This window comes from Macaca nemestrina, chromosome 7, assembly GCF_043159975.1.
Source record: "Macaca nemestrina isolate mMacNem1 chromosome 7, mMacNem.hap1, whole genome shotgun sequence".
In the NCBI taxonomy this organism is placed as follows: domain Eukaryota; kingdom Metazoa; phylum Chordata; class Mammalia; order Primates; family Cercopithecidae; genus Macaca; species Macaca nemestrina.
This window is the reverse complement of record NC_092131.1, coordinates 32,996,445-33,023,030: the sequence shown is the minus strand read 5'-3', so window position 1 is coordinate 33,023,030 and position 26,586 is coordinate 32,996,445. Positions and strand designations below refer to the sequence as shown.

At 45.5% G+C, this 26,586-nt stretch overlaps 1 protein-coding gene and 1 long non-coding RNA gene across 4 annotated transcripts; one reads left to right on the top strand and one right to left on the bottom strand.

The window, feature by feature from the left end:
• Nucleotides 1-2,471: 2,471 nt before the first annotated feature.
• LOC105495816 (dihydrolipoamide S-succinyltransferase) lies at nt 2,472-25,383 on the top strand. The gene is made up of 15 exons (XM_071099840.1): nt 2,472-2,602; nt 3,194-3,227; nt 6,191-6,239; nt 9,648-9,703; nt 9,825-9,899; nt 10,418-10,473; nt 12,206-12,317; nt 14,106-14,258; nt 14,619-14,695; nt 15,585-15,682; nt 19,991-20,121; nt 21,555-21,628; nt 21,920-22,003; nt 22,692-22,859; nt 23,817-25,383. Exons 1-15 carry the CDS (start codon nt 2,540-2,542, stop codon nt 23,949-23,951), a joined length of 1,365 nt encoding a protein of 454 aa, XP_070955941.1. The 5' UTR covers nt 2,472-2,539; the 3' UTR covers nt 23,952-25,383.
• Nucleotides 3,603-6,510, bottom strand: LOC112429196 (uncharacterized). 3 transcript variants are annotated; one of them, XR_011625723.1, is made up of 4 exons: nt 6,378-6,510; nt 5,357-5,449; nt 5,057-5,145; nt 3,603-3,734 (listed from the first exon to the last, which is right to left on the bottom strand). It is a non-coding gene; the product is annotated as an uncharacterized lncRNA (long non-coding RNA). The 3 variants fall into 3 exon arrangements; XR_003021348.2 differs by lacking the exon at nt 6,378-6,510 and adding an exon at nt 5,997-6,112; XR_011625724.1 differs by having other exon boundaries at nt 3,608-3,739; nt 5,071-5,145.
• Nucleotides 25,384-26,586: the final 1,203 nt, after the last annotated feature.

Below are 26,586 nucleotides of genomic sequence, written 5' to 3'. Positions count from 1 at the left end.
TGTTAAAGACTGTGAAAGCCTGTAATCCCAGCCCTTTGGGAGGCCAAGGCAGGCGGATCATGAGGTCAAGATATGGAGACCATCCCAGCCAACATGGTGAAACCCCGTCTCTACTAAAAATACAGAAATTAGCTGGGCATGGTAGCACGTGCCTGTAGTCCCAGCTACTCGGGAGGCTGGGGCAGGAGAATTACTTGAACCCGGGTGGCGGAGGTTGCAGTGAGCCGAGACGAGATCACACCACTGCACTCCAGCCTGGGCAGCTGAGCAAGACTCCGTCTCAAAAAAAAAAAAAAAAAAAAAAAGACTGTGAAAGAACTGAGTAGCTATCTAAAAAAACATTAATAGCAATGCGGGCAAGAAATTGCCGTAGCCCCTGACTACTATTCTTGGATTCTTCAGCTGTGTCCACCAATGTTGTATAAACATGGAAGTATTTAGTCATTTCACAAATATTTATTGAGTACCTACAGAGTCCCAGGAACTCTGGTGTCCCAGGTGTTGTGTTTGGAGGATTCAGGAAAAGAGAGAGTCGTCTCTTTCCACCTGCTGCTCTATGCAGCATGGGAGACAGACAGGTAAACAGGCCATAATAATACAATGCAATGTAGAGACCCAGACACAGGGCTTTGAAAGCATAGAAAATTTATCCGTTAACTCTGCCAGAGAGGTTAGGAAGGAATTCAGAAGGAGATTCAAAGGATGACTAGGAGTCCCTAGGCAAATAGGAGGAGGGAACAACCCATGCAAATAGCTCAGTGAGGCTATGGCCAGTAGTGTGGTTTGACTAAAGCTCACAATCTGTGAGAATGTGGGGAGAGAATCAGAACATAATCAGAAGCCTGATTACCAGGTGCCTGGTCAAGTTGAGGAGTTTGTACTTTATCCTCAGTGCAATATCCTTGTGCAATTCTCTTGCCTCAGCCTCCTGAGTAGCTGGGATTACAGGCATTCGCTACCACACCCAGCTAATTTTGGCATTTTTAGTAGAGACGGGGTTTCACCATGTTGGCCAGGCAGGTCTCGAACTCCTGATCTCAAGTGATCCACCTGCCTCAGCCTCCCAAAGTGCTGGGATTACAGGTGTGAGCCACCGCACCAGGCTCAGAAGGATCTTTGACACAGATATAAAGGATGATGGGCTAGAGAAAGCGAGAGTGGAGGCTTAGAACTGCTTAGGGAGCTTTTCAAATAATTCAGGTGAAAGCTACTGAGGAGTCGATTGTGAGTAGCAGCAGGGCAGAGCTGTTTTCTCTATTTCTAGTTAGGACTTTGGCCCATCCTTCCAGAATTCTAGTGGCAGTGCTTTCAGGGTTCAGGTGAGTGAAGGCACTGTAAAGGTCCTGATGGAGTTTGAGGCAACATAGTGAGATCCTCTCTCAATTTATATTAAAACAAATTAATTAGAAAAATAAAGGTCCTGAGGACCAGGCAAAATGCCTCCGATAAAGAAACCATCATGAACAGGCACCAAGTGGTTAATTTTTTCATTCGTACATTTATGTGTTACTAATTCAGCCAGGGGTTTAAAGAGCATCTTTTTTTATTAGGAAGTGAGCCTTAAAGGTGAATACTCATGCTATGTGCTTTCACTTCAAGTCAGCGGGAAGAATGGCACTCTTAGTGTGGGGAGGTTACCCTGGCATGGTGGCACCTGTAGTCCCAGCTACTCCAGAGGCTGAGGCAGAGGGATCGCTTGAGCCCAGGGTGTCAAGGCTCCAGTGAACTATGACCTGTTTTCTTTAAAAAAAAAAAAAAAGCTGGGAGTTTATATTCTAAGGATAGGGTGACAAACGAACAACTTCCAAAATGCGCAAGATGTATGGGGAACAATTAGTTTGGCTGGAATTTGCGTAGGGGGAAAATCAGAAGCTGTTGAGAAGTAAGGCTATAGTTGGTGAAGATATGTGGCTCGTAAAAAGGCAATGGGAGCCCTTTAGAAATTCCTGGGATTCTGTTTCTTTGACTCGGGGTTAGGAAGACAGGGAAGTAACAAGTGCTTTTTTGTGTTTTTGTTTTTTTTAATAGTTAAGGAACCTGAGGCTGGAGGTGGGGGGCAATGTCATCTGCCCAAGGCCACACAAGTGTAAGATCAGGCATGCATGTCTGCCAAGGTTTCAATTCAAAGTCCGTGCCCCTCTTTCGCTCTCTTCCCAAGGTACAGCGGAGGAACAGCGCGGTGCCATTGGGTCCCGAAAGAGAAGGGCGCCAAGCTCAGAGCCAGTTCTCTGGAAGGGTAGGGGGAGGCCTGACCCCGGGGGCAATCTGGTGGCGGGACAGTCGTAGACACCTTCAGGAGAACCAGCTCAGGGTGACAGGCAGTGCAGAGGGCCCCGAGAGCGCCTTAGGGTTGCCTGCTCCAGAGAGCAGAACTCCTGGGCTGCCGCGCCGGCGACTGGGCGCAGCCGTGCGCCCACCCCCTGCCAGTGGTTCGCTCCGAACACCCCTCGTCGGGCGGCGGGTACTGCGGCCCGCCCCACTTCCGGTTGTTGCCGGGCCCTATATCCGGTGTCCGCCCGCCCTCGGCTCCGCCGCCGCGATGCTGTCGCGGTCACGCTGTGTGTCCCGGGCATTCAGCCGCTCGCTCTCTGCCTTCCAGAAGGTACGGTCTGGCCGAGCCGGGGCCTCGACGGGTGAGGAGTCTGTTGGCGGGCGGACAGGAGGCCTGGAAGGCAGGGGCGCGGCGCGCCGGCCAGACCGGGCACCAAGGGCACTGGGACGCGGAGGCCGCGCGGGCTGGGCGGCCGGGGGCCGTGGTTGCCCTCGGGACCGTTTTGCGGAGCCCAGTGGCCCCCTGCCTTCTTCAGGCAGCCCGCGGGAAACGTTTCCTGCTGTACCCCACCCTCCGCGCTGGAGCTGGGGAGCCGCGCCCGTCCAGTTACTCGACTCAGAGTTAGGGAGGAGGCGCGGCGGAGTCCTCTGGCGGGATTCGGCGCCCGTCTCCTCTTGCTCTGCTAAAATCAGTGGGTATTAGTGAGTCCCGTTGGGAAGTTGAGATAGTTTGGCAGGCCCAGCGTGTTGATTGGGACTGCCAGCACGGTGTGTTACATTCACCTTTGGAGTTACGAGATTCACCTGTCACCACCACTGGTACAGCTTTGAGCGTGTACTTAGAAGAAAAAGCTGGGTGTTCTTTTTTTTTTTTTTTTTTTTCCATCTTGGGTGACGTCGATAATGTCTTCTTTCTCAACAGGGGAACTGCCCTCTAGGGAGACGTTCCCTGCCTGGTAAGTTCTGCCCTTGCCGTCACCTAAAATGCTCTGCTCCTGGACAGAGCAGTATGTGAGGAACTCGGGGGTGCCTGTGTTTCTCATAATACCTAAAGACAGTTCGGTTCAGAGAGTAGTGAGACACAGTGCTACATAATCATGAGCTATCGTTTATTCATTTAGCTCGTAGTTGTTGAGTTTCTACTGTGTCAGGCAATGTGCTAGACACTAGGGATACAGGAGTGGATACAGAAGTGTACAGTTCTTGCCCTCGTGGAGCTCCTTGGCTAGTTGGATAGTGTCAATTGCTAAACAAGCGAACAAAGGCAAATTTTTGTAACTGCTGAGAAGGAAACATGTGAGGGTGGACAGAAGAGCCCAGAAATTTCTGAGGTGACTTAAAAGTTATGGCCATGGCCGGGCGCGGTGGCTCACGCCTGTAGTACCAGCACTCTGGGAGGCCGAGGCGGGCGGATCACGAGGTCAGGAGATCGAGACATCTTGGCTTACACGGTGAAACCCCATCTGTACTAAAAAATACAAAAAATTAGCCCGGCATTGTGGTGGGCGCCTGTAGTCCCAGCTCCTCGGGAGGCTGAGGCAGGAGAATGGTGTGAACCCCGGGAGGGCGGAGCTTGCAGTGAACCGAGATCGCACCATTGCGCTCCAGCCTGGGCGACAGGATACTCTGTCTTAAAAAAAAAAAAAAAAAGTTATGGCCAGGAGGATGTGACGGAGCTAACCCAGTGAAGCCCGGGAGAAAGAGAATGGCATGTACAAAGACCCTGAGGAAGAAAAGAGGTTGGCAGAACTTAAGAACTGGAAAAAAGGTGATTTGGCCAGAGTATTTTGGTTAACTGAGAGAGTGGCATGAGATAGAAGATGGTATAGAGACTTGAAGGAGTTTAGATTTTATCCCACTAGTTTAAAAAAAAAGTGTCATCCATAGCTTATTTTCTGTTACATGCCTAGCCTAAGTATTTGTTGAATGAGTTGATCTTGTGGGCTTTCTTTGTGCCAAGCATTTATATGACTGCTTTCTGTGAATTTTGTAATCATCACAAAACAGTAAAAAGTATTTTTTCTATTTTACAAATGCATAACCCAAGACAAGAGAGCTTAAAAGCCTTGGCCATGGTCACACACCCAGCTGTTGATCCAGCCAGGTCTACCTGACCCAGCCTGAACTCTTAACCCACCATGCTCTCATTTACTCATAGACTCAACAGATCATTTATTGAGTGTTTACTATATGCCAGCCACTGTTCTGGGTAACAGGGATACAGATGGACTCTAGCCTCGAGATTTTATGGGCTAGCTGGAGAGAGAGAGCAGGTATACAGTTATGCTCCGACAAGGGCATAATTAAATTGTGGTTACTACGAGAGAGGAATAAAGGGTTTGATGAAAGGGTGGAATGATGTAGCCCAGCTTGGGAAGGTTGGAAATGTCAGTAAAGGCTTCCCTGAAGAAGTGACATTTAACTGAGACCTGAATATAAAAGAGCCAAGAAAATGTATTCCAGGCAAAGGGAATTGCTTGTGCAAAGGTTTTCAGACAGGAAAGGACTTGACCAGTGATAGACATGGGAAGAAGCCTGTCTGGCAGGAAAGATAGAGTGGGCTGGACGGTACAGGATCATGTAAAGTGTGTGGACTTTATCCTGAGTTATGAGAACATAAGGCACCTAGCACAATGTCAGCTTGTAGTGGACTCTCAATAACAAATGTATTTTTCAAGTGGGAACCCTGAACAATGTAAGTGAACATTTTCTCCACTTTATAGGTGGGCAGGACAATGGAAAGAACCTTGCATTTGGGGATTTGCATTTGGGCTCAGGGATTCACCTTAGGCTACTCACTTAACCTCCAGAAGCCCTGCTTATATGAAATGGGAATGATGGCAGATAGTCGTTCCACTTCAGAGAGTTGTGAGACTGTAAAATCAAAGTGAAGTCATTATGGGAAAGCTTTTTATAAACCCTAAAGCACTGTACAAATGAAATGTGCTGTAGGATGAACTCTGAATTAGACTCCAGGTTTCCAAAATCAATGTGGGGCACCAGCTATTCTAGTTCAAGAACATACCATGCTTAGAATTTGCACTGCATAGTCATTGGCTGCTGGACATAGAGGTGACTGGCTTACCTGTGTTGGGATGTTTGTGAGGAGGTGGGCATAAGAGAGAGCTAGCTCTCATTTGGTGTCTCTTGAGCCTATGGTTCAGAAAGAATTGTTAATCTGAAAGAAAAAAGACATAAGAAAGAATTCAGAAGAGGCAGCTGTAGTTACTAGTCATCAGTTGGGGAAATGCAGTTGACTCTGATAAGGACAGCTGGTGGGCAGAAAGGGGCTTTCACCTTGTTGAGAGTGACCAGGGCGGAAGACTTCAGAATGGCATGGGAAGTCAATACACTGTAAGATGGGGACATGATTTTCTCAGCCCTAGGACAAGCTGGAGACCCTGAACCTAAAGTAGCCAAATCTTTACCACTAGGGTTCGGGTGATAAGATTTCCAACCCAGGCTTTTCAAACCCGGACCAAATATCCTCCTTGCTTCTCAAATTGGGTTATGTATAGTCACAGTATAAGCCATCCCCTGTCTTTCTCAGGCTTCAGTTGTATTTGGAGACTTGGCGAGAGACATTTTATTATGAAAACATACAGGAATAATGAAAAGTTCTGACTTTTTAAGGAAAATGAGATTATATAATCACTTTGGGCTGTGCCATCAAATTTTTTCTCTTTCCTCCCCGGCCAAACACATTCCCACTCAATCTCACATACCCAGTTGCTCTCTGCCACTAAGGCTACTTTGGAAAAGTTTGAGAAGCAGGACTCTATGATAAAGATTCTATCTGTTGCCGTTGATATAACGGCTCTGTCTCAGGGTTGGGGGTGAGCAGACCTCTTTTCCATTCCCAGCATGTATCCTTTGTGAGATAAGCGTTGTTGGTTAAGAGTTATTTTGTTTCTTGCAGGGGTCTCCTTATGCCAGGGACCAGGTTACCCTAACAGCAGGAAGGTTGTGTAAGTATCATTGGGGAGTACAGACATGTGGCCACGGGTTATTTATTAAGACATAAAGTTCTAAATTTGACCATCTGAATTCTTCACTGGCCTCCAGACCTAGAAATTGAGGTGATTATGTTGAGTCCTTAGACTAACCTCGATGTTCACTTTTCCCATGTGATGTTCCTTGAGCATCAGCTCCATGTCAGGTGTTGAACTAGGAGTGTGCCCGCTCTCCACAGGTGTTTAGATTGTAATGAAAGTTAAGTTGGAACCCTCTTTCTGTGGGATATAGAAGGGTGCTCCTAGACACTCTATTTGGATGTAAGTGCAGCTGAAAGGCTCAAGGTTACATTTATTGTGGAGATTGAGAGCATCCTCTCAGTAGCATAGTTACTCATTTTTAAAAACAGTAAAAGCTTAAAACTGGTTGAGTCCTGGGACTGACTAGTTTGGAGGGAATGCTGTTGCTGCCTAATGCAGAGTTTGGAGAAAGGCCACCCATGTGTGTTTCAGATTAACTTCTGCGTATGAATGTTGCTTAAATGCTGCTTTGCATTCCAAATGTTTCCGTGGTGATGCTAAGAGAATGCTCCCTACTTATCTGTTCAACAGCTGTCAGGTTGCTTTCTCTACAGGGAGAATCCTCAAAGTGAAGGGGTCAGCGGATGAGCTGCTTACTGTACATCACAATGAGAGTTGTTGTTGTTTGTTTTGAGACAGGATCTTGCTCTGCCACTTTGGCTGGAGTGCAGTAGCCTGATCTTGGCTCACTGCATCCTCAGCCTCCTGGGCTCAAGAGATCCTTTCACCTCAGCCTCCTGAGTAGCTGAGACTACAGGCACGTGCCACCATGCCCAGCTGATTTTTGTATGTTTTGTAGAGGTGGGATTGTTTTGCCATGATACCCGGGCTGGTGTCAAACTCCTGGGCTCAAGCAATCCATCCACTTGCTTTAGCCTCCCAAAGTGGAGGATACAGGCGTGAGCTGCGGTGCCTGGCTGGTTTTTTTAAATTGAGTAAATGTTGCACTCAGTACTAGAAATATGAATTCCTGTGTTATTTTGGAGGGCAATTTGATAGTTATGTCTTTGAATGTGTGTACCTTTTTTTCTTTTTTTTTTTTTTTTTGAGACGGAGTCTTGCTCTATCGCCCAGGCTGGAGTGCAGTGGTGCGATCTCGGCTCACTGCAGCCTCTGCCTCTCGGATTCCAGCAATTCTCCTGCCTCAGCCTCCTGGGTAGCTGGGATTACAGGCGCACGCCACCACACCTGGCTAATTTTTGTATTTTTACTAGAGATGGGGTTTCACCATGTTGGCCAGGCCGATCTCTAACTCCTAACATCAGGTGATCCGCCCTCCTCAGCCTCCCAAAGTGCTGGGATTACAGGCGTGAGCCATGGCCTGGCCTGTGTGTACCTTTTCGTCTAGCAGTTCCATCTCTAGGAATCTATACTAAAGAACTGGTATAACCAGATTTATCTCAAAATGGCAAAGAGCAAGGGATTGGCTAAACTGTAGCACGTTCAGATGTTCACACTATGAAAAGTGGGAAAAAGCAGGTTACAAAATGATTTCATTTTCTACTGTGTGGTATGATCCCATTGTAAGTATTCTTTTTGCTATTTATAATATCCTGCAGTGAACATCTAGTTATTTAGATATTCAAAATGTATTACTCATCTGCAATTAAATGAAAATTGGGACAATCATGAATCTCTACCATAAATACACTAAATATTTGAAAGTAAATAATGAGGAAAAAGTAAACTGTGTGTGGGATCACCCCTGATCATGTCACTCTATTCCAGTATCTTTGTGTGTGTTGTGCCTTTTCTGTGAATAAGGTACCCACTTTATTTAAGAAATCTTTTATTGTAAAACAATTTTTGGTTTTATGTTTTTACTTAATAGTATTATATTTACATGGTTAAAAATTCAAAAAGTAAAAAGGGTGTCCATGAGAAGACTTTTTTATCCTTGTCCTCTAGCCCCCCCGAATGCCTCTTGGTAGTGGTGGCCACCGCTCTGGGTTCCTGGATGACTTGCAGAGCAGTCTCTGCACTTGCATGTTGCCTGTTAGTTCTTGCCTGTAGGCATGTACTTTACATGGTTACAAACTATATGAAGAACATTTTGTATTCTGTAGTTTTTAAATATCTTCATTTTTTTCTTGGTTATACATAGACCTTACAGTTATTTTGACATTATAAAAGTAAAAATACCTAAAGGCAACTTAAATCTATTTTACTTTTCTATTATAAAAATGCTTGTTGTAGAATATTCAAACAATCCTGAAGTGTAAAAAGTGAAAGTCCCCATCAATCCAAATCTTTCTCCCAAATGGTGTAAGTGTGCAACACATAACCAGAGATACCGTGTATGTCTATATCTCTCACCCCTCAGAGGTAACCACTGTTAATGGCTTTGTGCATACAGGGTGAGTTCATTCTCCAGTTTCTGTTATTACTGTAAAGGCCATATTTGTAAATGCCTTGGTCTTTGAGGTTCATTTTGAACGAGTCCAGAATGTATTGATGTGCTGCTTTCTAGCAAGAGAACCGAGTAGGAGATACCATATGGAGTTTGTGTGTGGTTTTTTTGTTTTGGGGTTTTTATTTTGGTTTTTTTGGCATAACACCTTGTTTTACTTCCGAGTTAGTCTTGTTAATCTTGCTGCCTTATCTGATCTGAATCTGTTATCTTGAGGGCAGAAATTCCATTATACCTTGCACAATGGCTTGTACCCTGGGCAAGCCATATATCTATTCTGGATTTAGTTAAGAAAGAGACCTGGCTGGACATGGTGACTCACCCTCGTAATCCCAGCGCTTTGGGCAGGATCTTGGAGACCCATCTGGGCAATGAAGTCCATAGTCTACAAAGAGTAATTTAAAAAAATTAGCTGGGTGGCATGTGCCTGTAGTCCCAGTTACTTGGGAGGCAGAGGTGGGAGGATCCCTTAAGTCCAGGAGTTCGAGGTTACAGTGAACTATTATCATGCCACTGTACTGCAGCCTGGGTGACAGAGCAAGTCTCTGTCTCTTAAAAAACAAAAAACCAAATCAAGATTCTAAGTCCTTTCAGTCTACAAAGGACCAAGGTGCTTATTTTTTCTTTAAAGAACCAAATGTAAGTCTGTTTTGTGAGAGCTGGCATTGCATTGCAACACAGGGGCCTGGGCGTACTTGGGGAGCTCACCGTCTAAGGTACCTGGGTCATTAGGCTCTACTCCAGACCTGCTGAGTCAGAATCCCTGGGGGAGAGGCCTAGACATGTGAACTTTGAAAAGGTTCCTCCCCAAGTGACACTGATGTACACCCCTGGTCAGGAGTCACTGTTTAAGGGAAAGGTGACCCATGGGGCCTTAACTAAAGTGTGAGTGGTTCACCTGCTAAAGGAGTTAACGTGTGTTTCTTTTGTAGCATTAACAACAACAGTGTCTTCAGTGTTCGCTTCTTCAGAACTACAGCTGTATGCAGTAAGTAGCTGCCTTCTTGGGAATGCAATTTTATGGGAAGAGCAACAAGTGATTGAGTTTAATTAAAGAAAAATAATGAAAAATGAACTACTTGTGATTTTCTTTTTTGCATTTTTCCTAGAGGATGACTTGGTTACAGTCAAAACCCCAGCATTTGCAGAATCTGTCACAGAGGGAGATGTCAGGTGGGAGAAAGGTAAGATTTAGTTTCTTCTTGTTTTTCTTTTTGTTTTTGGTTTTTTTTTTTTTTTTTTTTTTTGAGACAGAGTCTCATTCTGTTCCCAGCCTGGAGTGCAGTGGTATGATCTCGGCTCACTGCAGCCTCCACCTCCCAGGTTCAAGTGATTCTCTTGCCTCAGCCTCCTGAGTAGCTGGGATTACAGGTGCCCACCACCACGCATGGCCAAGTTTTTTGTATTTTTAGTAGAGATGGGGTTTCACCATGTTGGTCAGGCTGGTCTCAAACTCCTGACCTCAGGTGATCTGCCCGCCTTGGCCTGCCACAAAGTGTTGGCGTGAGCCACTGTGCCTGGCTCCTCTCACTTCTTAAGTTTAAGTGCTTTCTAAAATTCTCTCCTCCGCCAAGGATAGTTGTAGAATTTATAGCTCTGCCCTTTTCTTTACATATGTACTTTCCGCTGGCCCTGTAGGAAAGGGTTCTTGTAACATACTGGAGGCTCCCCGCTAACAGGTAGCCTTTGATTGTCTTTTCAGCTGTTGGAGACACCGTTGCAGAAGATGAAGTGGTTTGTGAGATTGAAACTGACAAGGTAGGCTTATCTTATATTACCAGTTTTTCATGGGCTTCCCTTAGTTAACCTAATGAAACAGGGACTTAACCGTTGTTTAGAGATAATTTTTAACTAGCTCTAACCTCAGTTGTAAAATTATTGGATTTGTTCAATTTAAAAAAAAACTTTTTACATTTAACTTCCTTTTTTTTTTTTTTTTGAGACGGAGTCGTGCTCTGTCGCCCAGGCTGGAGTGCAGTGGCCGGATCTCAGCTCACTGCAAGCTCTGCCTCCCGAGTCTACGCCATTCTCCTGCCTCAGCTTCCTGAGTAGCTGGGACTACAGGCGCCCGCCACCTTGCCCGGCTAGTTTTTTTTTGTATTTTTTTGGTAGAGACGGGGTTTCACCGTGTTAGCCAGGCTGGTCTCGATCTCCTGACCTCGTGATCCGCCCGTCTCGGCCTCCCAAAGTGCTGGGATTACAGGCTTGAGCCACCGCGCCCGGCCAACTTCCTTTTTTTTTTTTTTTTTTTTTCTGAGATGGAGTCTTGCTCTGTTGCCCAGACTGGAGTGCAGTGGCCTGATTTCAGCTCACTGCAACCTCCACCTCCCGGGTTCAAGCGATTCTCCTGCCTCAGCCTCCCTAGTAGCTGGGATTATAGGCGCATGCCACCACACCCGGCTGGCTAATTTTTGTACTACTTTTTTTTTTTTTTTTTTTTGAGACAGAGTCTCACTCTGTCGCCTAGGCTGGAGTGCAGTGGCCGGATCTCAGCTCACTGCAAGCTCCGCCTCCCGGGTTCACGCCATTCTCCTGCCTCAGCCTCCCGAGTAGCTGGGACTACAGGCGCCCGCCACCTCGCCCGGCTAGTTTTTTGTACTTTTTAGTAGAGACGGGGTTTCACCGTGTTAGCCAGGATGGTCTCGATCTCCCGACCTCATGATCCGCCCGTCTCGGCCTCCCAAAGTGCTAGGATTACAGGCTTGAGCCACCGCGCCCGGCCAATTTTTGTACTTCTTATAGAGACAGGGTTTCGCCAGGCTGGTCTCAAACTCCTGACCTCAGGTGATCTGCCTGCCTCTGCCTCCCAAAGTGTTGGGATTACAGGCGTGAGCCACCGCACCTGACCTGCATTTAACTTTAAATTGTTTGCTGTGTGTGTACTATGTACTTCATTTAGTAGCTTTAGTCTTGTAGTGTGTGGTGATGGGGTGAGGAGGGTAAGTAAGCTGTTTCCAGTTTTTCCTGTATCACTTGGAAACCTATTAACTGAATATTGCCTGAATGTTTCTGAGAAAGGACAGAAAGAGTGAATCTTCACAATAGCGTTGACTTGTCATCACCTTTGCTCTGAAATTGTGGCCTTAGGTGTTTGTGTGCAGGGCCTTATATATTGTGTTACCACTCTTGTGACTCATTGGAGGTTTTTGTTGTTGTTGTTGTTTTGAGACGGCGTTTTGCTCTGTCACCCAGGCTGGAGTATAATGGTGCGATACTGGCTTCACCTGCCAGGTTCAAACGATTTTCCTGCCTCAGCCTCCCAAGTAGCTGGGATTACATTTTTGTAGTTTTTAGTAGAGATAGGGTTTCACCATGTTGGCCAGGCTGGTCTTGAACTCCTGACCTCAAGTGATCCACCTGCCTTGGCCTCCCAGTGTACTGGGACTACAGGCATGAACCACCGTGCCCGGCTTCGTTGGAGATTCTATACAGCTAATTTTCTAATGCTGGATAAACATTTGGACTTCCTCCATCTGTCTTCCTCTTCCAGACATCTGTGCAGGTTCCATCACCAGCAAATGGCGTGATTGAAGCTCTTTTGGTACCTGATGGGGGAAAAGTCGAAGGAGGCACTCCGCTTTTCACACTCAGGAAAACTGGTGGTAAAGAAGTTCTCCTGGTGCTCAAGGTCTCCAGTGTTCCCTCTTGGGATTGGGACTGAGCATAATGTGCTAATTCCCTGATATGTCAAAGACTCTGTCATTCCAGCTGCCCTTAGTTGAGGGAATAAGGGGTAAATTTATATATAGTGTGAACTTTAAATGTCAAATTCTAGAAGAAAAGTTTATTTTTTAAAAAATAAACCTCATACTCTGTTCTTTCCATGGGTGTTTCTTAGCAGGAGCTGAGAAACTGAACCTTTTCTTATAGATACACAGATTGAGCATACCTAATCTGAAAACTCAAAATCTGAAATGCTCCAAAACTGAAAATCCAAAATCTGAAATGCTCCAAAACTGAAAATCCAAAATCTGAAATGCTCCACTACTGAAAATCCAAAATCTAAAATGCTCCACAACTGAAAATCCAAAATCTAAAATGCTCCACAACTGAAAATCCAAAATCTGAAATGCTTCAGAACTTTCTGAGCACTGACGTAATGCTCAAAGGAAATGCTCATTGTCTATTATGGGGAATTCAGTGTTGTTTCTTATCACATCTATTCTCTCATATCTCTAGGAAGGGTTGGTATTTCTTTTGGGAAGAAATGAGAAACAAAATAATTTGTACTAGACCTGATAGGATTAGAGATTAATAACTGTTTATCTGACTCTTAGTGAAATTTTATAACCACTAAAATGTCTATTTCTTTTTCCTAAGCGAGAATCATACTCGTAGACCAACGAGTCACAAATGTCTATTTCTTTTTCATTGTTACACTAATAATGCAGATCGACCACATGATTGAGGTTAATCAGGCAAGACCAGAAGCTCGGAGTAGAAAACATGTATGGTAGAAGGCTAGGAAATAAGGGTAGTCCTCCTGTTGCAGAAGTTTGTCTTAGCACTAACCCTGGATGTAATGTCCAGATGGGTGAAAAATAGAAACAAACATTTCATTTAAAGTTGTGAGATTATTACTTGGCCACCTCAGTGATTTATGAGTCATCCTGGATGAAGCGCTTTTTTAAGCCTAAGTCAGCCCTCGATGAATTTTTTTTTTTTTTTTGAGATGGAGTCTTGCTCTGTTGCCCAGGCAGGAGTGCAGTGGCCTGATCTTGACTCACTGCAACGTCTGCCTCCAGAGTTCAAGTGATTCTCTTGCCTCAGCCTGTTGAGTAGCTGGGACTACAGGTGCGTGCCACCACGCACAGCTAATTTTTGTATTAGTAGGGACGGGGTTTCACCATGTTGGCCAGGATGGTTTTGATCTGTTGACCTCGTGATCCGCCTGCCTTGGCCTCCCAAAGTGCTGGGATTACAGACGTGAGCAACTGCACCCAGCCTATTTTTTAGTAGTATTCTTGCATATATAATGTTAGAATAGAGGATGGAGAGTATCAGTAATTAGAAATACGTTTATGTATGCATTTCAATATTTTAAATTGCCTAGACTTTTTTTTTTCTCTTGGAAGTTTACATTTTCTTGGGCTTGGTAGGTGCTTTGAAAGTACTTGCTGAATTTATTCAGTAGAAACCTGTGAAATCGAGGAGGGAGCTAAATTGAGCCAGTTATCTGATGGACATTCAGGGACCCTGAGGAATAGAGAATAGTGCCTTATGTCATTGTGTGTGTGTCTCATAGTGCCTTGCATATTGCCAATACCCAGTAGACATTTGTTACTTGATTGGAGCTAGAGTTTTTGCCACTAAATTTGGCTTAGTAGCTGTGATTTGGTTGCTTTCCATTTCAGATAGTGCCAGTGGCATCTACTTTTCTTGTTTTTCAGCTGCTCCTGCTAAGGCCAAACCGGCCGAAGCTCCTGCTGCTGCAGCCCCAAAGGCAGAACCTACAGCAGTGCCAGTTCCTCCCCCTGCAGCACCCATACCCACTCAGATGCCACCAGTGCCCTCACCCTCACAACCTCCTTCTAGCAAACCTGGTAGGCTTCCAACTCCCACGTGTCATGTGGGGGAACATCTCGTCTAATATGTTGCCTCAGGGTAAACTCTAAGACTAATCATGGTTCTGAACAGGCCAGGTTGACTGCCTTGTAGAAAGAATTCTCGACTTTGTATCTGAAGTTCTGTTTTGCATCTCAGCTTTCTGTTACTAGCTGTGTGTCTTTAGGCTAGTCACTTAATTTATCTGAACAGATTATTCATCTGTGAAGTTGGAGTGATACTAATACACCTCAGAATATCTTGAAGGTTAAGTAACAGGACATATGAAAGCACTGGCACAAACTCAGTAGATGTTTCTTTCTTTGTCTGATGCCACTTTATCCTGTCTTCATTTTCAGTGTCTGCAGTGAAACCTACTGCTGCCCCACCACTAGCTGAGCCAGGAGCTGGCAAAGGTCTGCGTTCAGAACATCGGGTAAGCCTCTGCGGACCACTTCCAGGAAAGAGGCAGGGGGCAGTGTTGAGATTAGTGGAGTATGGGTGTGGTGGTGCCTACCTTTGAATGGCTGGCAGCTCATTCCCTCAACCTTGACAAAGGGAGTTTAGAATATAACTTCTTCATAGTCACATCACCATCAAATGATAGAACTAGAACCCGAGGTCTTCTGAACACTTGTTCAGTGGCTTTCCTGCTATATTATGCTCAGTGAAAGCCTTGGGTAAGTTAAATATTTGTAGGGGATGGTAGCTTAGTAACTCACCCCCTTCCTCCCACGATGTCACACACTTCAGAGAGGTGGTTTAGTGAGCTCTATTCCTATACTTCCGGGATACTTAGCTGTAGCTAAGGGATAATACTCAGTAGCAATAGCTGTCAGGTGCAGACATAAAACCTCAAGGAAGTATGGTCAAGAGTGTGGTTCTTCTGCCTGAGAATACTTCCTAAAAATATGATAGCCTCAAAAGTTTGTTGCTTATGAGGTTCTGTTCCACAAATAGCTATTGTCATGCAAGTCTTTAGCAATAGAAAGTGCCCTTTTTCTTATGATTCTTATGTTGGCTAGACTACACTACACTACATTCTTTCATAAATTGGTTTTGGTTTTTAAATCACCGTTTCTGAGCCTTCATTCTTGGTCAAGCTTCAGGCACATCTGAGTGAGTAGTTTTGGCCTGTGTTTGCATGTTTTTGCTTGGAGGAGAAAGGGCCACTACAGGAAAGGGAAGCCTGGAGCTCTTGTTTTACTTAGGTACTATAGCCCTTGGCCATCCACTCGTGGCAGGCCATGTTCTTTCTGACTACACGGGGAATGCTTGACCCAGAGAGATCAGATTATCAATGCTTGTTCCACTCTCGCTTTCAGGAGAAAATGAACAGGATGCGGCAGCGCATTGCTCAGCGTCTGAAGGAGGCCCAGAATACATGTGCAATGCTGACAACTTTTAATGAGATTGACATGAGGTAGTGTCTCTAGCCCCTGTTATCCCCTAGGCCCTTTTTTCTTAGAGAACACTCGAACTTGCCCCTGTCCTTATCTCCTTATCTAGTGCTGATTCTAAAACTTAACTTGTCAGGGAAGAGGTATTTCTTTGCTTTGTTTATTGTTTTTTTTGTTGTTGTTCTGTTTTTTGAGACGGAGTCTCACTGTCTCCCAGGCTAGAGTGCAGTGGGGCGATCTCGTCTCACTGCAAGGTCCACCTCCCAGGTTCACGCCATTGTCTGGGTTCATGCCATTGTCCTGCCTCAGCCTCCTGAGTAGCTGGGACTACAGGCGCCTGCCACCACGCCCGGCTAATTTTTTGTATTTTTTTAGTAGAGATGGGGTTTCACCATGTTAGCCAGGATGGTCTCGATCTCCTAACCTCGTGATCCACCCGCCTCAGCCTCCCAAAGTGCTGGGATTACAGTCGTGAGCCACTGCGCCCGGCCTGTTTATTGTTAACTTTCACAGAGCGACCCACTGGCTTCTTCTTTAATTGGCTTTCCTGATACTATGCCTGCCTTCTCCATGACCTTAACCTTAGCCTTGGCTAGGTGTAGTGGTTCACACCTATAATCCTGGCACTTTGGGAGGCCGAGGCAGGCAGATTGCTTGAGTCCAGGAGTTCAAGACCAGCTGGGTAACAAGGTGAAACCCCACCTCGACAAAAAATACAAAAATTAGCCAAATGTGGTGGTGCACACCTGTAGCCCCAGCTACTTGGGGGGCTGAGATGGGAGGATCGTTTGAGCCCAGGAGGTTGAGGGTACAGTGAGCTGAGATCATGTCACTGCACCCCAGCCTGGGTGACAGACTGAGACACCCTGTCTCAAGAAAAACCCAACAACTTAGCATTTTAGACTTTTAAACCTGAATCTTGTGACTTCTGATAAATGAGAGTAGTCATAGTTGTACACTCTGACTAGTGTCAGGTTGCCAAACAGAGATGGGACAACCAGGCCAACGTGGTTTATGCAAAGGTCTCCCACTCGGGATGGAGAAGCCTTGACAGCATGCCGAGAGCCTGGGCACCACATCCTACTTCTTTTACACAGGGGTTGCTCCTTACATGTTTTCCTAAGTGATTCAGAATCGGGTAGATGAAAAGGCAAAGATAGGCTAGGCTTGTCTTTCATTTTACCCAGCTTTGATAGTGAAATGGAAAACAAGTTGTGTTTTTAACTAACCTTAGAATGTTAACCAAAGGTACTAATTCACTGGGTATGCCCATTTCTGTAGTGAGCTAATTGTTGACTCACCTCTTTTCTTCAAGATTTTGATGTGTTCAGGTATCAGCACTGTCAGGAAGAGAAATTTGACAAACATGTTTTGAGTGTGTACTGTGTACAGAGTACCGTACTGTGGAATTCAGTGGGGTTATAGACTGGGCGCCATGGCTCGTGCCTGTAATCCCAGAGCTTTGGGAGGACGAGGAAGGAGGATCGCTTGAGCTTAGGAGTTGGAAACCACCCTGGGCAACATAGCGAGACTGTCTCTACATAAAATTTAAAAATTAGCCAAGTGAGGGCTGGGTGCAGTGGCTCGCACTTGTAATCCCAACACTTTGGGAGGCTGAGGTGGTTGGATCACATGAGGCCAGGCCAGGAGTTCGAGACCAGCCTGGCCAACATGGTGAAACTCTGCCTCTAGTAAAAATACAGAAATTACCCAGGCATGGTGGCGCGTGCCTATAATCCCAGCTAATGGGAAGGCTGAGGCACGAGAATTGCTTGAACCCAGGAGGAGGTTGCAGTGGCAGAGATTGTGCTACTGCACTCCAGCCTGGGCAACAGAATGAGACTCTATCTCAAAAAAAATAAAATAAAATCAGGTACGGTGGTGTGGACCTATAGTCTCAGCTACTTGGGAGGCTCAAGTGATCCTCCTGCCTCAGCCTCCCAAATGACTGGGACCACTGGGAACACAGGCATGTGCCACCAGGCTTGGCCAATTTTTTTAGTTTTTGTAGAGACAAGGTCTTGCTATGTTGCCCAGGCTGGTCTCCTGAACTTCTAGGGTTAGGCCATCCTCCTGCCTTGGTCTCCCACTGGAATTATAGGCATGAACCACCAGGCCTGGCCAGAAAAGAATTTTTAAACAGGTCTTCAAGAATGGCTAGCATTTTGTCAGCCTTGTGGAGAAAGGTCATTCCAGACGATGTTAACAGTGTAGACCATGAGATGGGAAAGTAGAAGACACATTTGAGAAATTGTCAAAAATCATTTCTGTTGTGAGGATTATGTATAGCAAAGAATGGTAAAGAAGGTTGGATCCTTACTTCAGAATGTTTTGAATGCCAGGGTAGGAGTTTATATTTAAGTCAGGAAGCAAATCAAGTCTCAGGTCATCTCTTTGTCTCTTTTTGTCCTGAGGGTTTAGTCTGCATATCTACTTTTCATTAGAGAAATTTGCTTTTCTTGGGAAAGGCTTTGAAAAATAGGGAGAAGGGATGTTTTCTTGGTAGTGTGCTGTGGTATTGTTTAGAGTAGGGCTCTGCGACCTGTTTTACTGGATGTCATCCATTCTATTGGGAAACTTTCTGAAGAGACTGGATGACATTCAAGCCAAAGATTTCTCTCTTGTTCATAGGATGTAGGGGAAGGACCTTGACTAATGAATCACAAAGGCTGCAGCTTATGTTTCAGTGCATTAGGGCCAAATTGTACACAAATTGAATTGGACTTTGAAATTCTACCCAATTTCTTAAGACAAAACATGTAAATATTTGTGTCCCTGAAAGATGCAGTTGGCCCAACAGCTTTGATTGGAAAGTAAGCATAATAGCTGGATCTCCTTTCAGCAGCTAATCAAGGTGTCACTTAACAATGGCTTGCAGTCTTGCTGCAGCCTAATTTGGTTTAGATCGAGTGCCCTTTGGGTCTTGTGCTGATCAGCTAACCCATAAGGGACCTTTCTGAGACCTTCTCCCTTTCCCTGTTGTCCCAGCCTTTGCCTCCAAGGGCAGAGCTCTGAAATAGAAACTACTTAATGACCAGACAATGACATTTGGGCAGGTTTGAGAGCAGAGATGTTTATCACATCTCTTTCCCTCTTCTGCAGCTCTTGTGTCTTGGGAACCAGTAATGTCTTTAGGGTGGTAATCCTAGCACTAAATAAGGTTAGAATCAGGAAAACAAGCATTTTAAACCCAATCAGTCCCCCTTGGAAAAACTTCCTTTTTCAAAAACAAAAGATTTGAAGGGGGCTGTTAAAATTGTACCACATCTTACCTTTCATGCTAATGTCTAATTAGGCCATTAGAGGGAGAAAGGGAGAACCGAGCATTTGGCCCTGAGATAAAGTTAAATTCAATTTTCATCGTAGAACTGCATTATTACATTCCGATAAATACTGAGGTTTCTGCAGCAAAGTGATGGGAAAGCCATTTCCCACTAACTCTGCAATGTGTCTTTGAAAAAAACCAGTCCCAAGAGAATAAAGGCTGTTCATGTTGTAAAGGCTTTTCAGAAGACTTGCTGCTTCATCTGAAGGGGAGCAGCCTAAACCACAGGTGGCCACTTTTCTGAATACCAAGAAATCACAGCCATTAAACTAATCTTAAGGGCAAGAGCTATGTCTTAATTAGCTTTGTATCTTGGTGCCTGGCCCTGACCCTCACATGTAGTAGGTGTTAGTGCCTGTTTGAAAGAATAAGTGGATGGAACTGCTAACTCTGGAAAGATGAAGAATGAATATGACTTTCTATGAGTCTGAAAGAACACTGGGTTATACCCTTCCGTGCATAGTCATGACTGCTTTTTCCCACATGGAGCCTCATGTACCTGTGAAGTGTTTATTTTAGTCTCCACTAATCAAGAGATACGAGGAGTATCACATGGGAGTTATACTCAGATTTAGTGGGTTTTTTTTTTTTTTTGTATTCTAACAATAAATAAGAATATTGCTTATTTTGTAGATTTTGTTTATACTTTAAAACAATTTTTTTTTTCAAGATGGATAGCTCAGTTATTCAGGGGAAGGATGTTGGTGTGCTGTGTGATCTCTTGTTCATATGATGTGTCACTGAAATCTGACTTCTAGACCATGAAGGAGCGCTGTAAAGAGCTTAACCCACCTTAAAGACAGATTGGGCCTGATTCCTTTATATTTCTTTGTAAAAGAACAGAGTTACTGTGTTAACCTCAGGTAGACTATTTCAAAACTTGAACTAAGGTAATGGTCCAGAGTGAGGGAAAAGCTCTCACCTGATTGTGTATATGGAGTGAGAAACCTGTGTGAAAGTCAAAATACAGGCTTTGTGGTCAGTTTGTTTTGTAATGTTTTCACAGTAACATCCAGGAGATGAGGGCTCGGCACAAAGAGGCTTTTTTGAAGAAACATAACCTCAAACTAGGCTTCATGTCGGCATTTGTGAAGGCCTCAGCCTTTGCCTTGCAGGAACAGCCTGTTGTAAATGCAGGTGAGTTGCTTGTGGCCAGAATCAGAGAGGTCCTGGAAGGTAGGTGTATGAGCACAGACCTGCTCCCACATGCAGAGGATCAACAGACCAAGGCTTTTTATTTGCTACCTGTAGAAATATGGGTATCTTCCCCAGGGATTTCTTGGTTCACTTCCTTGAAGCAGCATCATGATTACTTTCTCCCCACCAGCTGGGCAGAACAGTTTCTCTTCCCAGTGTACTGCTTGGCAGCTGCTCAGGCAGCAAGCAGTTGTGGGATAGCCCAGTTCTCCAGGCTGTCTCCTATCAAGGTGGAAGCTCGTGTTCTGGCTTCCTCCCCTTCCCCAGCTCCACAGGCCCTGTTACCTTGGGGCCTGACTTCCACACTTGGTGTAGGCTCCTGGCTGACCATCGATCTCAGGTCGATGGGCCTCACTGGGAGCTTGGGCTTGGCCTCTCTTTGATGGACTTGGTGCTCATTTTCTTTCCTTTTTACTCACCTATGTCATTGTAGTGTGGACCTAACAAGCACTTTGCTTTCCTGTTGACACACTTCTCTGTTCCTTGGGAGATTGGAGAGGGGGCAGTGATACTTTTGCCATCCTCAGCAATGTCAGGGGCCCTAAAGGTCTAGAAGCAGAAGCCCTAGTCCCTCCTGTTGAATAGTGTGCTCTAAGGAGGTAGAAGGCCAACTTTGTTTTGCCCATATGTATACCTCTTCTTGTTTTTCCCATTCTTCTTATGCCTCCCTGACTGACTGTCTTTTTCAGTGGCCCCCTTCTGCTTGCCCACACATGTAGGCGGCTCTCAAAAGTTCTCATGGCCTCTTTTTTCATGTTACATGCTTCCTCCGGATGTCTTATCTAACAATACAACGTGGACTTTCTGTGGAAATGATTCCCAAGCCTTTATTTTCCCATTAGTGCTAGGTGTACATTTTCAGATGCTGGTTTGCCATCTCTCAAGGTAGCATATTTCAAAGCCAGATCACCCCGCTTACTCTTGGATCTCCCCTCTTACTCTTGTTGAGAGTCGGAAGCAGAGAATGTGTAGCATCTCTGTACCCCTTTTCCTTTCCGAATTTGCCCTTTTTTGGAACATTTGTTAACGTTAGTCATTCTCTGCAAAGGCAGAGCTTGAATAGAGCTACTTAACGAGAATTTAGTGCATACCTATCCTATGTAAGCCAGTGTGTTGAGCCCTTCTTAGGGCTGCCAAAGAAATGGATGCTCCTCTGCCCAGGCGCAGTCAGGGGACTTGGGAGATACTATGCTTGGTTGGGATGGAGTAAGTGGAATGCCAGCTGCCTTGCATAATGCAATGGTGTTCATGGTGGTTGGTCCGCCCACACTGTATCAAGCTCTGCAGATTTTTACTCTGTTAATGCAGATATTACCTCATTAGCCTTGGCCTGCCTGGGGAGTTGTGTGTAACATGTATTTTCTCTCTCATAGTGATTGACGATACAACCAAAGAGGTGGTGTATAGGGATTATATTGACATCAGTGTTGCAGTGGCCACCCCACGGGTATGTTGGGGCAGGAGATGGGGAACGCTGGTCTTAGACTCTCACCTTATCTGTGTGAAGAAGGAGATCACACAAGAGAAATCATTTCTTTAATTCTGTGTTTTTAGGAAGGAGTTAGTAACTTTTTTTCTTTTAAACCATGCCACATTCTTTTATCTTAAGACTTTCTGTTAATCACATTGAGTAATGAAGGTATTCTAGGGAGGGGATACCACTGGTTGAATCAAGGGAATTGTAACTATAAAAGGTAATGTTAATTTGCAACTGAAAACAGCTCTTCACCCTCTTCAGGGTCTGGTGGTTCCAGTCATCAGGAATGTGGAAGCTATGAATTATGCAGATATTGAACGGACCATCACTGAACTGGGAGAGAAGGTAAAGTAGAAAGATGTATACAAGCTGCTGAGCAGGCGAGGGAAAAGAGCCTTCGGAAGGCTGGGCTCGCCAGCGAGCAGTGCTCATGGAACGTCAAGTGCATAGCCCCTGAGAAAAGCAGTGGCCCATGAGAGCTAAGTATTTTATCTATCTGGTGGAGTTCACCGCGCTCTGGTAACTGAAATCTCATCAGATGAGACCTGCTAGAAAAGATCTTCTTTGAAGTCTTCAGCTCTATGCAGTTGTGCCTTTTCTCTGGTGGAGCCCTGGTCATAGACACCTCAGCCGGACAACTGTCACACGGAGGCTGGCGCTTGTGCCATCAATCTCATGATACAAGCTTTCTGGACTTCCTTTGCTTTTTTGTTTTTAGAGGCAGGGTCTCGCTGTGTTGCCCAGGCTGGAGTAGAGTGGTAGAGTCATAGCTTACTGTAGCCTTGCACTCCTGGGCTCAAGCGATTCTCCTGCCCCAGCTTCCTGAGTAGCTGGGACTACAGGTGTGCACCACCATGCCTAGCTAATAAAGTTTTTTGTAGAGGTGGGGTCTCACTGTGTTGCCCAGGTTGACCTTGAACTGGCCTCAAGCAGTCCTCCTGCCTCAGCCTCCCAAAGTGCTGGGATTATGGACTGACTTTACATGAAGGAAGCTGGGTTGGCTTAATATTTCAATGACGAAATCTGTTTTTAGGCCCGAAAGAATGAACTTGCCATTGAAGATATGGATGGCGGTACCTTCACCATTAGTAATGGAGGCGTTTTTGGCTCGCTCTTTGGAACACCCATTATCAACCCCCCTCAGTCTGCCATCCTGGGGATGCATGGCATCTTTGACAGGCCAGTGGCTGTAGGAGGCAAGGTAGGAACTCCCTTCTAAGGTCCTAGTGGCTAGGTCTTGATCAAGGGGAAATCCAACTAAATGCTAATTGCAAAACATTAACTATAATTCTAGGCCTAAGTTCCATTTCTTAGTTTCTAATAGCTAAGGCACTGATTATCAAATTGTGGTCTGGATCAACATCATCTGGGACCTTGTTAGAGATGCATATTCTTAGACCCCATCCCAGACTTAAAGAAGAAGTGCAGATGATCCTGATGCATATTCAAGTTTGAGAACCACTGAGCTGAGAAGGCTTGTTTGCTTCTATGGAGTGGGGGATATAGTTGGAGACATGGTCCCTTGCCCCTGGGAAACAGATGACATTTATGCATGTCAGTCTACGAGCTGGCAAGTTGTATGATAAAGCTTGGAAGTTTCCCAGGAGTTCAGAGAATTAAGTATTAAAGGGGCTTGAGCTGGCCCTTAGAAGATATGTTGATATCAAAAGCTTTCTGGGAACTCCTGTGTTTAGAATCTTTTTGGGTTACTGACTCCTGTGTGAAACCAAAATCCGTAGATCTTCCTGGAAAATGCCCACACACCCAACTACACATACAATTCCAGAATTTGTAGACCCCAGCTTAATTTTTTTTTTTTTTTAAATTCTAACACCAGAGAAGCAAGTACAGGCAGCCAGAACTGAAGGGAAGACTTTCCTCGTAGGCAGCAGATGCATTAGAGGGCAGAGTATGTTTTTAAAAAATAAAAGACAGTTGTGAGAGGACAGTTTTCTTGGCAAACTTTGTTTCTGAGTGGGGAAGCTTTGCACTGAGGGTAAGGCCTGGTCTTTGAAAATACTGTAAATATGCAGAGGCAACATCAATAGGAAAGGCTCTGGAAATAGGAACTTTCTTATGGGCCGTGCTAAATCTCCTCCTTCAGCAAGGCTGGCTGTGGCTTGCTGGGGACAAACCTCTTGACCTTTCCTCTCTGTAGGTGGAGGTGCGGCCCATGATGTATGTGGCACTGACCTACGACCACCGGCTGATTGACGGCAGAGAGGCTGTGACTTTCCTCCGCAAAATCAAGGCAGCGGTAGAGGATCCCAGAGTCCTCCTCCTGGATCTTTAGGAGGAACCCACACACCCTATAAATTGATCATGCAGGAACTGAAAATCAGTCTTCTCCCTGTCCCGTCATGGGTCCCGGGTTAGCCTGGTGACAGGCAGGCACATGCTGTTGGCCTCAAGCAAGGAAGCAGAGCACTATGTAACCAGCAGTCACAGGTCTTTTCTTGGTGTTCCTGCCAGGCTCTCTCCCTCTCTGCACCTGTCTCGTACCCTCGAATATCTTAATTCCTTAGGCTTGAGAGAGAGAGCCTTAATGGATGCTCATCCATATTCCTGCCTTTCTTCCATCAACCCTCCGCAGAGATGATTTTGCTTCTCCCTAGTGCTGGTATACTATAGAGAAACCCCGGGGACCATGTTATTAAGTTCCTATCTTTTGAAAGTTTGTTCTGCAGAGATGTTTAGGAGGATGCTGTGCCTCCCAAGCTCAGAGCAGCCTCTGTCCTGGCTGTTCACATTCTCCCTTGATTCCACTTGTGTGGAGGGATTGAACACAGGCAAAGAGGTGCTGCTTTGCTTCTTCAGTGGCACCTTCATTCTCCGTTGTCATTGACTTCAAGATGCCTCTTCTACCTCTTCCAGGAAGCACAGGCCAGGGGATCTGGGCGTGTGAGTGGGAGGAGAGGGCAGAGGTCCCCTGAGGTCACGTGTTGTAATCACCATAGGAGAGCCCGCGCCGACGCTCTCCATCATAGGCTTACACCAGGAAGACTCGTCTTGGCACAATCTCACACAGCTGGGGCTGTAGCAACCCTTTCCAAACCCTTTCCTGGTTGCTGGGCCTCATTCTAGCACCTTGTTCTTAGAGCAGATTCTAGCACATCAAGGCAGTGGGACCGAGCATGGTCCCGAGGAAGGGCCGTAGCCTGGTAGAGACTAGGGAGGGGAGGTCTCCTCTAGACTGACTCAGATTGACTTGAGCTTTTCAATTAAGTTGCTTTAAGCACGTGGGCTGAGGAGGCAGTTCTTATTCCTTCCTGCGTTATAGTGGGGCCTTGTCTCTTCCTCTGCAGGACACAGATCTGGAGGACATGGACTGGGGTAGGAAACCACCCTGAGGGTGTTAGTATATAGTAGTGAAATGGATGAGGTCATTTCTAAGGTGTGTTGCCCGTGGATCTGGGCACAATCATTGGAATTCCTTGGAGCATGGTTAAATGCGAATGAAAGCTACTGGGATTCATGGCTTTGTATCCAACCGCATCCAGGCCTGAGGCTGCTGACATTTGACACCAGGGCCAGTAGAGAGTGCCCTTTTGTATCTTGAGCCAAGAAGTGAGGCCTGGGGGTGGGGGAGGGGGGAAGGGGTGGGAGCCAATACTGAGTGCCTGCAGCATCTACTACTCTGTCTTCACTATTCAGAACTTGTAACTAAAGTATTTAAAGAAACTGATTTTAAATGCAAATTAAAGGGCAGATGTTCTCAAACAGGGTTCCTGTATCTGTGTTCCTTTTGGCTACCGAGGTGGTACAAGTCCCCAGCACTGTTGCACTGACATCATTGAAAACCACTTAAGGTCCTGTTGGTTATCTTGTGGAATCAGAAATCCCTTATGTGGAAGTTAACACTGTCCTAATTTGACAGAAGGTAGAATCCTGACTGCCAGCCAGGAAAGTGTTGCCAAAAAGAGTCAACCTCTGTAAAATATTTGAAGAGATTTATTCTGAGCCAAATGTGAGTGACTGATGGTCTGTGACACCACCTTTAGGAGATCCTGAGAACATGTGTTCAAGGTGGTCTGGTTCCAACTTAGTTTTACACATTTAATACATTTTAATGAGACATAAGACACCAGTCGATACCTGTAAGATGTACAGTGGTTTGGTCTATAGAGGGAGGACAGCTCAAGGCCTAGGGGTGTTGTCATGGGCAGAATCAAAGATTTTCTGATTGGCAATTTATTGAAAGAGTTACTATCTAAAGACCTGGAATCAATAGAAAGTAATGTCTGGGTTACAGTAAGGAGTTGTGGAGACCAAGGTTTTACGCAGATGAAGCCTCCAGCCGGCAGGCTTCAGAGAAAACAGATTGTAAATGCTTCTCATCAGACTTAAGGAGCCTGTTTTAGGGTATAATGAGCCATGGCTGGCTCCCTCTTCCCACCATGGCCCAAACTAGCTTTTCAGGTTAACTTTGGAGTGCCCTTGACTGAGAGGAGGGGTCCATACAGATGGTTGGGGGGCTTAGGATTTTTTTTTTTTTTTAAGTTTTCAAAAGCATCATAGTCTTTTAATGCCCCAGCTTCCTTCAGCCCGTCAAGCCATACTCTAGAGAATTTGGGGTCACCATCTTGATGAAGCCCTTTCAAAACACCAGTAGACTTGCATTTTTTGTGGGGGCTTACATTATTTCAGTGGTGGATTTGGGAGGGGTGGGAGCATCTCATTTCATTTGGATTTGATTACCTCATGTACCAAGATGCTCAAGGTCAATACACATGAACAGGTGAGAGTTGATGACCTCCTAGGAGCAGTGGTCAGTGAGGGTGAGTGTACAGGGTTGGTAGCTAACCTAGACTGTAGGTGGCAGGTGTGATGGATTCCAGGCTTAAACACAGCCTTGCCTTTCCACAGTCCCTGTCTGCTGAGCTCTCTTGCAGTGAGGCCATCCCTCTGTGAAGGTCTCACGGGAGGGA